General features: G+C 41.2%; 1 protein-coding gene across 1 annotated transcript in view; it reads right to left on the minus strand.

The window, feature by feature from the left end:
- Positions 1-1871: 1871 nt before the first annotated feature.
- Positions 1872-13082, minus strand: part of LOC308299840 (G protein-coupled receptor kinase 5-like) — a gene marked incomplete at both ends in the record, with an annotated part of 31172 nt that continues 19961 nt past the window's right edge. Inside the window, 6 exons of the mRNA XM_080743623.1 lie at positions 1872-1952; positions 3479-3616; positions 5273-5410; positions 6715-6852; positions 10368-10576; positions 11559-11648. Coding sequence (XP_080599749.1) covers positions 1872-1952; positions 3479-3616; positions 5273-5410; positions 6715-6852; positions 10368-10576; positions 11559-11648 — 794 coding nt within the window. The remainder of the gene's footprint in view (positions 1953-3478; positions 3617-5272; positions 5411-6714; positions 6853-10367; positions 10577-11558; positions 11649-13082) is intronic.

Here is a 13082-nt window from a genome sequence, read left to right on the forward strand (position 1 = left end):
TAATTTTTTATTACGATTTTTTATTAGATATGTTGTGTTTGTACAAGTTAAAAGAATGTGTGCAAGCATGAATACATCAGACATGTTGTCTTGGATTTACCTTTGTGTGTTTACATTATTACAATAAGTTGATAAAACCTTTAAAATTATAAAAGTCTGTACTCTGCTTTCATGCCAGCAGATATCCTATGAATTGAATAGAGAATCGTTTTGAATCGAGAATCGTTTTTAAATCGGAAATAATCGTTTCTGAATCGAGTCGTTTGGATTTGAAAGAATCGAAAAGAAACGAATCGTGACCCGAAGAATCGATTCTGAATCGAATCGTGGGATACCCAAAGATTCGCGGCCCTATTGAGTAATGTTTCTCCATGACCATCTACCTGTGTATACTATGACTCAAGTACTGGGGTAGAGTACTTTGTCCACCATTGCTGTGAGTAGGGCCTCGCAAGTGATGTCTAGGACCCTTCACTGACCTGCTACAACCATTGTTGTTGTTAGTTGAATGGCTAGGGAGCCCGCCTGGGAAGCCTAGGCCCTATGGTTCAGTGTCCCTGAGCAAGATATTTAACCCCCAACTGCTCCCAAAGGGCGCGTGGCGCTGTTCCCAGGTCCCGTTGTTCCCAGGTCCCAGTAGTCCAGAGCTCCCCAATAGGCGGCCCGCGGGGGGCTACTGTCTGGCCCACACCAACCCCAGTAATAATGGTGGTATAAGAGCAGTAACAACACTAGTATATCGTCGTTGTTGGGTGGAAATCTTGTATCTCCAAATGTGTACGTTCTTTCGCAAATCATACAAGGCCGTCGCACAAAAATAGTGAAAACAGCAGATCTACAAGCACACAACGCCTCGCGGTTTAAATAGGTTTAAATCATTTTTAAAATGATAAATGCAAAACGAATGGTTTTGGACATACAAGATTTTCACCCAACAACGACGATATCTGAACTGTCGCAGTCGCTGGAGTAGCGGGAACGCCGCCGTTGCCCCCTGCAATGTTGTGGACCTCGGCTTGGTACCCTAGACATAATTCGGCCCTTGGGGAAAACTAATTGGGGAACCCTGCAGTAGTCTGAAGCCGTATCAGAGTGTACGGTGGAGAGCTATCCACCGCAAATTTGAGGTGGAAAGCTTTCCACCTCAAGTCAGAAAATAAGTGCAGGACATCATAGTACGCCACGGTGGAGTCCTATTCACCGTGACTGACTAGTCTAGATTGACCAATCAGTGAACGGGGTGTAGAGCCTGTCTGTCTGATAGTAAAAACAGAGAGATGTGTTGGGACTCACGGTGGAAAGCTCTCCACCGTGAGGAATGATGTAACGTTGTAGTTTCATGACTCAAAAAGACTTGAAAAGACTACACCGCGGTGTAAAGCCTTCCACCGCGGACCCGACTATGATACGGGCTTGAGGCTAACCTGCCGACACTGGTGAATGCTAACCATAACCCTGACCCTAACCCTACTAATGGACTAATGGGACCTCAGACTATCGAGGTTTTCCCCTCTCAAAAACTAAAAGGTATGGAAGCATTTTAGTGCAATGTCATACCGCTGAATTCAGCGATGAACCAATCAGAATCAAGCACAGAATCAACCAAGCCATGTAATAATTTCGATTAACAAATTGGACAAAATAGCATTTTATTCATAAAAAAGTGACATAGTGAGGCTTTAAGTACAATTTTCGCATGGCCACATTTAACTAATTTACAACAAATGCATGAAAAAAAAATCATTTTGTTTTGGCTCATTTAGCACATTTACAACAAATATTTAGATTGTATGCAAGTGATGTGAAGGAAACTTGATTTCACTCCTTTATGAATAAGAGAGATCAGTCGCGTGTATGGCACGGAATTGTCCCTAGAGGGCAGTGCTGAGTAGACCTGCTGTATCCAGGGAGCCTTGGCTGCTAGAGGCAGAGCGCATCTTTTCATATGAATGCTGGGGAGCAGAGAAACACAAACAGCAGCTTTCAGGAACACTAGGATACAAAACAACTCTTCAGATCCAGACCCAAAGGACACAATGTGGCGTCTGTATGTCTGTCTCCCCCATAACACAAACATACAAAATTCAGGGTTCCCACAGTCATGAAATTCCTGGAAATATTTTGAAATTAGAAAAATATCTTTCCAGTATTGGAAAAGTTTTGGAATTTATCAAGGGTCCTGGAAGGTCCTGGAAAAAATAGCTATGCATTGTCTTTGGTTTTGTTAATACCTCTGAAATGACAAATTAAACATTGGCCAAATTGCCAAATATTAGAGGCAGAGATTGTGAGGCAGAAATTGTGAGCATGTAGATCTGCTATTTTCACAATAAAACCGTGCTATACAAAATTCCTCAACTCTCTTCAAATATCATTATTTCGGGGGGTCACAGCCTGAAAAGGTTGAGAACCACTGGCATCTTTGGGCATTGCACATAGGAGTAAGCGACTCGTTATTGAGCTGAATTATTGTTATATAGTCCTGGAAATCGTGTTAAATATTCTGGACATTTTTTGGAAATTAATTGGTAAAGATGTGTGGGATCCCTGGGCGTCTGTCTGTCTGTATGTCTGTCTCCCCCATAACCCAAACATACAAAATTACAGTATCAATCCATCACCACAGCCATTTAAAACATATACGTATAGTGAAAATAGCAGATCTACAGGCTCACAAAACTTCTATTTTCAACTTATGTTGTAGGTCAGATTGACATGAGTGACCATGACACTAACATAATACTGACCATCCATGATATTGACCATGGTGCTGACATGATACTGACCATCCATGATACTGACATGACTGACCATGACACTAACATGATTGATACTGACCATGATGCTGACATGATACTGACCATCATACTGACATGATACTGAATATGATACTGACCATCATACTGACATGATACTGACCATCATACTGACATGATACTGAATATGATACTGACCATCTTACTGACTATGATACTGACCATCATAGTGATTATGATACTGACCATCATACTGACTAGATACTGACCATGATACTGACCGTGATACTGACCATGATACTGACTAGATACTGACCATCATAGTGACCATGATACTGCATATGATACTGACCATGATACTGACCATGATACTGACCATGATACTGCATATGATACTGACCATGATACTGACCATGATACTGACCATGATACTGCATATGATACTGACCATGATACTGACCATGATACTGCATATGATACTGACCATGATACTGACCATGATACTGACCATCATAGTGACCATGATACTGCATATGATACTGACCATGATACTGACCATGATACTGACCATGATACTGACCATCATAGTGACCATGATACTGACCATCATAGTGACCATGATACTGCATATGATACTGACCATGAGACCATGACTCAATGAAAGCACACAAACAACATCTGGGTATGTAAACGTAACATAAACATAATGACGCCATCCTCACGTTTCTGCGGAGAATGCGGTCCAGCAGGCTGCGCTTGGGGCTGGCAGGGCGAGGGGTCTGAGACCAGTCCAGGTCCGGGGGCTGGGAGCCCTGGGGGCCGAAGACGTTCAGCTCCTTGTAACAGCCTGTCTCTATCATCTACACACACACCCACACACACACACACACACACACACACACACACACACACACACACACAGGACAGGGTTCCCACACATTTTTACCAATTCATTTCCAAAACTTTTCCAGAATATTTAACCCAATTTCCAAGACTATATAACTATAATTCAGCTCAATAACGAGTCCTGTGCGCAATGCCCAAAGACAGGTAGTGTATGCCAGTGGTTCTCAACCTTTTCAGGCCTTGACCACCGAAATAATCATTTTTGAACTGGGGACCCGGCACCCTGACGAGCACTAAGAGTTGAGGAATTTTGTATAACACGTGAGCATGTAGTTCGGCTACTTTTCACACTTTCTCCCTCTAATATTTGACAATTTGGCCAATGTTTAATTTGTCATTTCAGAGGTATTAATTTTTTCCAGGACCTTCCAGGACCCTTGATCAATTTCAAAACTTTTCCAGTACTGGAAAAATATTTTTCTAATTTCAAAATATTTCCAGGAATCTCGGAATTTCATGGATTAGTCAGTGTAACAGCTAGGCCTGTCTAATCGCAATTATTTGACATAATCATTTACATGATGTTGAAAAATATGAATATATTTTCAAACATTTTCAGAAATGGTGGAAATGGACACGTTGTGAAGTATAAAGTTGTCAAATATGTCAGTCATTGCTTTGTATATTTAGGTTATGTGTCATATCTGCCATGTGCAACTTCAAAGCCAACAAGCCAAACAGAAATGTAATTGTCAACGGAAAAACAATGAAACTGTTTATCGCAATTATTTGAGTGACAATTAATCGTCATAAAATGTCATAATTGTGACAGCCCTAGTAACAGCTCGTCTCCATCATCTTCTCTGGTGATTTATTTGGTGCTCCCATAGAAAACAGTTAAGCACCATAGATGACAAGTAAGCACCATAGTAACCACCATAGAAAACAGGTAAGCACCATAGTAACCACCATAGAAAACAGTTAAGCACCGAAAACAGGTAAGCACCATAGTAACCACCATAGAAAACAGGTAAGCACCATAGTAACCACCATAGAAAACAGGTAAGCACCATAGTAACCACCATAGAAAACAGGTAAGCACCATAGTAACCACCATAGAAAACAGGTATGCACCATAGTAACCACCATAGAAAACAGGTAAGCACCATAGTAACCACCATAGAAAACAGGTATGCACCATAGTAACCACCATAGAAAACAGGTAAGCACCATAGTAACCGCCATAGAAAACAGGTAAGCACCATAGTAACCACCATAGAAAACAGGTAAGCACCATAGTAACCACCATAGATGACAGGTAAGCACAAAAAAAAAAAAAACAGGTAACTAACCAAAGTAAAGTAAGCACCATAGGAAAAAAGTAGGGACAATAGTAAACACCATAGAAGAAAGGTAAGCACCATATTACAGGTCTAAGGTAAGTACCGTAGCAAACGGGTAAGAAGCACAATAGTAAGCACCGTAACTAAATCAACTTTAGACTTAGTTGACTAAAATCTTATGATATTTATACTCTACTAAGACTGGACTAAAACATTTCAGATGACTAAATTATTATAAGACTAAGTGCAATTTGATTCAAAAGGCTAGAATTTTAAAGCTAAATGTAGAGTAAAAATGAACATGTGTTGATGTGTTTTTTATCTTACCTCATTCTGCCAGCTGATGGCTATGCTGCCTGTGTTGAATTTGGAGTGGAAGTCGTCGTCCGTCTGGTCCAGACTGACTCCTTTGACGGTGGAGAACTCCTCGATCTCGTCCACGTCGTTGCAGTACACCAGTCTGGGCTGAGGGGGGGGGCGTAAGAGGAGCAAGCACAAGACAACGCAAAATCTGGGTTATTAACGTACATTAAACGAAAAATATCGAAATAACGAAAACTGGAATTGGAACAATGAAACATTTTAGTTAAAGCTATTTTGGTGTCTCTAAAATAAAGCGGAAATAGTAGATCTACAAGCTCATAACGTGTCAGGCTGCAGAGAAGGGGCTTAAAGACCCAATGAAATGGCTATTTTGGGTATTTTATTTTGAAGTTTCAGCCTGAAAAGGAAGCCTGTGTGTTTCTGAACCAATCTGAAGGGACCAGCCCTTCAGGCGATGGGATGTCAAATCTGAGTAATGGGAGCCACAAACAGGTGAATGTAATCAAAGGTTCATTTATATGCAAGCGGACCTGTCGATGTCATCACGCAGAACGTTTCTGTTCACTGGAAATAATTAAGAATGGCCTATTTAGGGACCTTAGATATAAAAATACACAAAAAGTGTTTCATTTCTATTTTTTGGCATCTAGTGTTAGGAATGCCCATATGATTACCACGGATAAGCTATAAAAGTGTGAAAAACGTATTTTTTATTTCACTGGGTCTTTAAACACTCAAACCCTATTATGTTTAAGTGGAGTGCATTTTCTTTATATATATTTTTCTTAATTGGATTTTTCCCATTTTAATATACAAGACTCCTCCCACCAATGCACCAGCCCTGAGGGAAGAAGAAAATAGTGATCTATAAAAAATATGAAAAAAAAGAAAAATTACAGAAGAGGGAAAAATGTAATGTATAATTATGTAAGCTATTATGACAATAATATTCAAGGAGCCTCTAGTTGTGAATGATTTTTTTGTTTTCGAGGTGGATGAAGGATGTCTTTTTCTATTACCGTGGGGACAGCGCGATGCGTTGTGAGCTTGACGATCGCCTATGTTTCTGCTAAAGCTTTTCCCACAATACAGGCTTTTGCCACCTCCCATATCGTCACTGTCGGGCAGAAACCTCGTATCTCCAAGTTTCAAATTTGTACATTTTTTCGCAAAGTAAAGCCCTGCTTCATCATACAAGGCTGTCGCACAAAAGTAGTGAAAACAGCAGATCTACAAGCACACAATGCCTCGCGGTGCGAGGCATTGTGTGCTTGTAGATCGGCTATTTTCACTATTTTAAATCATTTTTAAAATGATGAATACAAAACAAACGTTTTTGGACATGCAAGGTTTCCACCCGACAACGACGATATACGTCTTTCCTCCTGAAATGACCACAGATCTGCGTAGATGTGTTTCTGTTTCTGAGAGGTGTGCGTTCCTACGTCAGGTTTGTACGGCGGGTTCAGGAGTCCCGCCTCCAGCGTCCTGAAGTGGACGGAGCTGAAGAAGGGATGCGAGCGGACACCCGACACCCCCGACGCCTGGCATCCCAGACGCTCTCTGGCGTCTTTGGTCAGCAGCTGCAGAGAAACCAATCAAAGGCAAGGTAATGAATTAACCAGGGTTCCCACAAATCTTTACCAATTCATTTCCAAAACTTTTCCAGAATATTTAACCCGATTTCCAGGACTATATAACAATAATTCAGCTCAATGACGAGTCGCTTACTCCTATGCGCATTGCCCAAAGACAGGTAGTGTATGCCAGTGGTTCTCAACCTTTTCAGGCCGTGACCCCCGAAATAAGGCCCATTCCCACTGGGCCAGATAACAGACCAGTAAGACTCCCTAATCGGGAGATAAGCGACCGTTGGTCGCTTATCTCCACAAATAGGCCAAAAGTTTGTTTTACCAATTATCAAGACATACGGGCAGTTGACAGTTTGCCATGGTTACTCATTGAAGTTGAATCTCCATATATGGAGATAACCTACGCATCACACTAAGTCTGACCTCACCAGCCCATATTTGGGCATGAGCAACTTATGTCTCCATATATGGAGATATGATGACATCACACAGTCCTCAGCCGATGATGGGCGTGATGTCATACAATACACAAACGAGCCCTACAGTATAAAGGGGCAATTCTTGCCAGGAAAGAAGCATTTCTTCGACTCAGACCTTATCGCCAGGGTTGGCTTATAGCAGCTGTCGGTAGGACCATATATGGATTCTGTTAGTGTGGATCTCCTAACAGGGCATCATCTGGGATACAATCCCTTTTATGCCCATATATGGAGATCCCTAACAGAATCCCTTTCATGCCCATATATGGAGATCCCTAACAGAATCCCTTTTATGCCCATATATGGAGATCCCTAACAGCATCCCTTTTATGCCCATATATGGAGATCACTAACAGCTAACAGAATCCCTTTTATGCCCATATATGGAGATCCCTAACAGAATCCCTTTTATGCCCATATATGGAGATCCCTAACAGAATCCCTTTTATGCCCATATATGGAGATCCCTAACAGAATCCCTTTTATGCCCATATATGGAGATCCCTAACAGAATCCCTTTTATGCCCATATATGGAGATCCCTAACAGAATCCCTTGTATGCCCATATATGGAGATCCCTAACAGAATCCCTTTTATGCCCATATATGGAGATCCCTAACAGAATCCCTTTTATGCCCATATATTATGGAGAAATCCCTGCTCTGAGTATCTGACATCAGTGTGATGTCACCTGTTTATGCCCATATATGGAGATCCCTGCTCTGCGTATCTGGTTGCTATGGTAAACAGTTGGTTGCTAGGGTAAAAAAACATGGTTGCTATGGTAAACAGTTGGTTGCTAGGGTAAACAGTTGGTTGCTAGGGTAAAACCATGGTTGCTAAGGTGGTTGCTAACGTACACTAACAAACCAGCAACAACAGACTGTTGCCACAGCAACGTACACAAAGGTTTGTGTACACATGTGGTGTGATGTCATACTGATGCGGAGATATGAGCAGGGCAAAGGTGTGACGTGTGACGTGTGACGGACAGACGGACGGACGGCCGGTGGAGGTTTTCATAGTAAACTGCTCCCTGACGGTCGCAATAAAAAAAATCTCTTTCTCCAGATATTTTTCCATTCAAAGTGGATGGTAGATACAGATAAAAAAAATATTTGCCACAGATAAAAGTATCTGTTGCAAATATCTGTGGTAGATATTTTTTTATCTGTATCTACCATCCACTTTGAATGGAAAAATATCTGGAGAAAGAGATTTTTTTATCTGTTATCTGGCCCAGTGGGAATGGGCCTTTAATCATATTTGAAGAGAGTTGAGGAATTTTGTATAACACGGTGAAAATAGCCGATCTACATGCTCACAACGCCTCGCAACGAGCATGTAGATCTGCTATTTTCACAATTTCTGCCTCTAATATTTGACAATTTGGCAAATGTTTAATTTGTCATTTCAGTATTAACAAAATCAATAACGAAAGACAATGCATAGTTATTTTTTCCAGGACCTTCCAGGACCCTTGATCAATTCCGAAACTTTTCCAGTACTGGAAAAATATTTTTCTAATTTCAAAATATGTCCAGGAATTTCATGACCGTGGGAACCCTGATTAACCCAGGGGTCTTCAACGTTTTCAGGCCAAGGACCCCTTAGTTGAGAGAGAGATGAAGCAGGGACCCCCACAACCTTTTGATAGATTCCATATACGTAGTTTCATTGTTTGACAGCACAATCAGTGTATTTTGGATTCATGTCAATTTAGTTTTCAGATATTGAACCACTTGAACATTCAATATTTCTCCCCTCTACACCAAACCTCTTTGCCAAAAATAGCTGATCTACAAGCTCACAACGCCTCGCAACGAGGTTAAGAACCTGGCTAAAAAGGAGATTGTCTTTATTTCTTTCTGTCACACAAAGATTTGGAGGACCCCCTGTAGTAACTCTGAGGATCCCCTAGGGGTCCCGGACCCCCTGTTAAAGACCCTTGAATTAACCCATTTAGCTGCTTTAACTTTATTATGCTTTTAACTACAGCAGATCTACAAGCTCACAGTGCGGCACCGAGTGCCACGCTGTGAGCTTATAGATCTGCTTTTTTTTTCGTTCTTTTTTTTAAAATCATGAAAATGCGTGCAAGTCTTTGAATATATTGACCCTATAAATGTCTTCTAAATGTTTTTTTTTTCTTTTTTCTTTTACTCGTGTTTCTATCATGGTTCATATCAAGGACCCCCAAAATTATAGGTCTTTAGCCGCATTTTCATTTTTATTTTTTCAAAAATAGCAGATGTACAAGCTGGCAGTGCGGCACTCTGTGCCTATGTTACACGAGAGGGCCTGCTTCGCCGTGATTATCGGCACGACAGCGTCACTACGGGAAAAAGGCGGAGCCGAGTTCCGTAAGCAGCGGCGGTTCTGTAAGAATCACTGGTTTAGACCTGTGGCTCTCAAACATTTCTGGCTCAGGTCACCCCTGTAAATATCATTTTTCATCCACGGGCCTCCCTGAATTATATTGTTACAGTACTTTACATTGATACAATATGTCACACGTTTAAACAATTAAACCCCAGCATCCCTATTCTGGGGGGAACATAAAAAACAAAACAAAACAAAAACAATGTACAAGTTCATAACTGCTACTTTTGGTGAAGAGACTTGGAAGTAACTAGACTAAAGATCGTGCCAAGTACAGTGCAATTCAGGTCAGTTTTACCAAGTATACGTACAAGTATAAGTATTCCGTGGCACCCCTGGACTGGCGTCACAAGCACCCTAGGGTGCCATGGCACACTACTTTGAGAACCCGAACCCCTGGTTTAGAGGTGAAGGAAACCTGGTGATCTTTGAGGCAGCGCTCACCGAGCTACACAGGTCCTTGTATCACTCACCGTGCTACACAGGTCCTTATCACTCACTGAGCTACACAGGTCCTTGTATCACTCACCGAGCTACACAGGTCCTTGTATCACTCACCGAGCTACACAGGTCCTTGTATCACTCACCGAGCTACACAGGTCCTTGTATCACTCACCGAGCTACACAGGTCCTTGCATCACTCACCGAGCTACACAGGTCCTTGGCCTCGTTGCTAAAGGCCTTCCCGTAGCCTGGGTGCGCCTTGCAGATCCTCCTCTCCATCTCCGGAGGCTTGGGCCGCTCGTCTCGCTGCCGGAACGGCGGCCTCCCCGCCGTCATCTCGTATACCAGGCAGCCCAGGCCCCACCAATCAGGACTGACCCCGTAATACTCCTGACCAATCACCTCTGGAGCTGGGGTTGATAAAGTCATTGTTGGTTAAAGTCGGGTGGGAAATGTGACCAAAAACGTTTCTTTTTTATTATTGTTATTGTTAGTGTTTTTTTTTAGTTTTTTTTTTTAGATTTAGTTTTTGGGCATTTTATGCCTTTATTTGACAGGACAGTAGACTGACAGGAAATGGGGAGAGAGATGGGTAATGACATGTGGCAAAGTTTGTCCGGATCGGGAATCGAACCGGCGACGCCAGCAGGCATCATAGCCTGGTATGCGCCTTGACCACTAGGCCAGTGGGCGCCCCATTGTTAGTGTTTTTTATACTTTTCGTTTACTTTTGTTTATTTCAATCATCTTCACCAGTGTCCATAACTTCACATACAGCAACATTGTCAAATGTTTCTAAAATGAAATACCGAAAATAGATACAAGCTCACAAGCCGCCCCGTCGGCCTGGCGGAGACAATAAATGATCATAAATGAGTATAGAGAGAGAGAGAGAGAGAGAGAGAGAGAGAGTTTAAAAGAAGATGAAGAAAAATTGATTCATTAGACTTGACACATTAACATCTTGCATTTCAAATTAGTAAGAGGTGATTTGTCAGGATTGGTCCCCTTGTGTTTAATATTTTGAAAGTGAATCGAGTTAAGGCCAGTTTCTCTACCCAGCAATTACAGCTGGCAGATTTGTCGCACTGCGTGGCAAACTGCAGCTTATAAATGATCATTATTTCTGAACGGTTGAGAGCTTTATACAATACTCTTTTCGATGTGTATACCGTATAATTGTATAGAGGCATCTAAAAAGCACAAAGTACGTTTATTAACATGCTAAAGTGACAGTACCATAGTCATCATAGTTTGTATCGTAGTCGGTACCATATTCATCTGTAGTTTCATCCATAGTCCGGCCTGGCAATAATTGGCTACTCTAAATAAAAAACATATATATATTTTTTTTCTTTTACTGTAGACATAGACATGGGGCTGCTTACTTACCCATGTAGCCCACAGTTCCCACCCTCCCTTTCACCAGATTCTTGTCTGGGAGTCGTACAGCCAAGCCCAGGTCAGAAATGCGGACGTGTCCTGGAAGGACCAGAAAAAAAAAACGTAACTGATACAGAAAGATGCATTTTGACCTCATGAACCCTTGTGTCCCTATTCTGGAAATACCGGATCGTAATAGGTTAATACTCTGCAGACTTAGAAGAACATTTGGCCTAATAAACACGTAAAGTTGTAGATGTTGCGTGGGAACCTCATTATCTCCAAAACGGTTATACTTTCCAAGCAAAAAAAAGCACTGCGTAGTTGACATGGGGAGAGCGGTGCCCAGGATTAAAGCTTAGGCAACTGGCACTGGGTGAAAAATGGGTTACAAAATAGTGGGATAATTTATTTTAAAAAGCACAGCGTTTCGAGCTTGTGGATCTGCTACTTTTGAAACTTTTGTGTGACGCTGTAGTATGATCAAATAGTTTTTAAAGGAAAAGTGGGTAAGGGGTTCTTTTACATACCTAGGAGCCACACAGTGGAACAACCTAGAAACGAATGTTAAACTGACAACCAATTTAAGGGCTTTTAAGCAGATGACAAAAGCAGGTCTTTTAGAAAGGGTACTCCTATAGTTTAGGAAAGACAAGGGAGTGCGTGTTATGTTTGTACTGTATGTGTTTGTACCGTAATTTGTATAGTTTTTTACGTATTAACTGTTAATTGTATGAGGACCTCAGCGGAAATAAGTCTCACGACTTTCATGTGTAATCCTTGAATTGCTGTATGTGTTTTTACTGCTTTTCAAATGAAATTAATCAATCGAAAACTAAACACAAAAGAAAACTAAAACACAAAAATGTGAAATATGTGAGATAAGAGGTTTCTGCGAAACGTAGAACAAAAACAGGAGGGGGACTAGTTCACAGCCCTGGGAGACCCCGGGTCAACTAAGTGCATATTATGCACTAATAATAGGACTTAAAGTGGTTAAGCGTGTTTAAGACAACATGTTCTACTTCCTCCTGTGATTTTCCCCCGCCAGATAATCAAGGTATCGTCTATCTTATCTCCCTCCCTCAGGGTGCCCTCATGCTTGACAGCTTTCAGATGATTGGATTACACGGTGGTGGTGGAAAAATCTATTCACATTTTGTAAAAGTATCAATATTGCAATGTAGAAATACTCTGATGCAAGTAAAAGTCCGGAAATTAAACATTTACTTGAGTAAAAGTACAAAAGTGTTGGCATCAAAATGTACTTAAATTGAATAAGAAAGTACTCTTTATGTCATGTTCAATTTTGAAAATAGCAGATCTACAAGCTCACAATGTGTCGTCATGCGACGCATTGTGAGCTTGTAGATCTGCTATTTTCAAAAGATTCTTGTACGTTTTGTAACTTGTGAAATGGGACATTCTGCACAATTACTTTAGGTACTTTAACTATATTTTGATGCCAATATTTGTAGCTTTACTCAATTAAATTTAGAATTCTTGTAATACTTGTAACAGAGTGTTTCCACA

This window comes from Nannobrachium achirus, assembly GCF_963921795.1.
Source record: "Nannobrachium achirus genome assembly, chromosome: 15".
In the NCBI taxonomy this organism is placed as follows: domain Eukaryota; kingdom Metazoa; phylum Chordata; class Actinopteri; order Myctophiformes; family Myctophidae; genus Nannobrachium; species Nannobrachium achirus.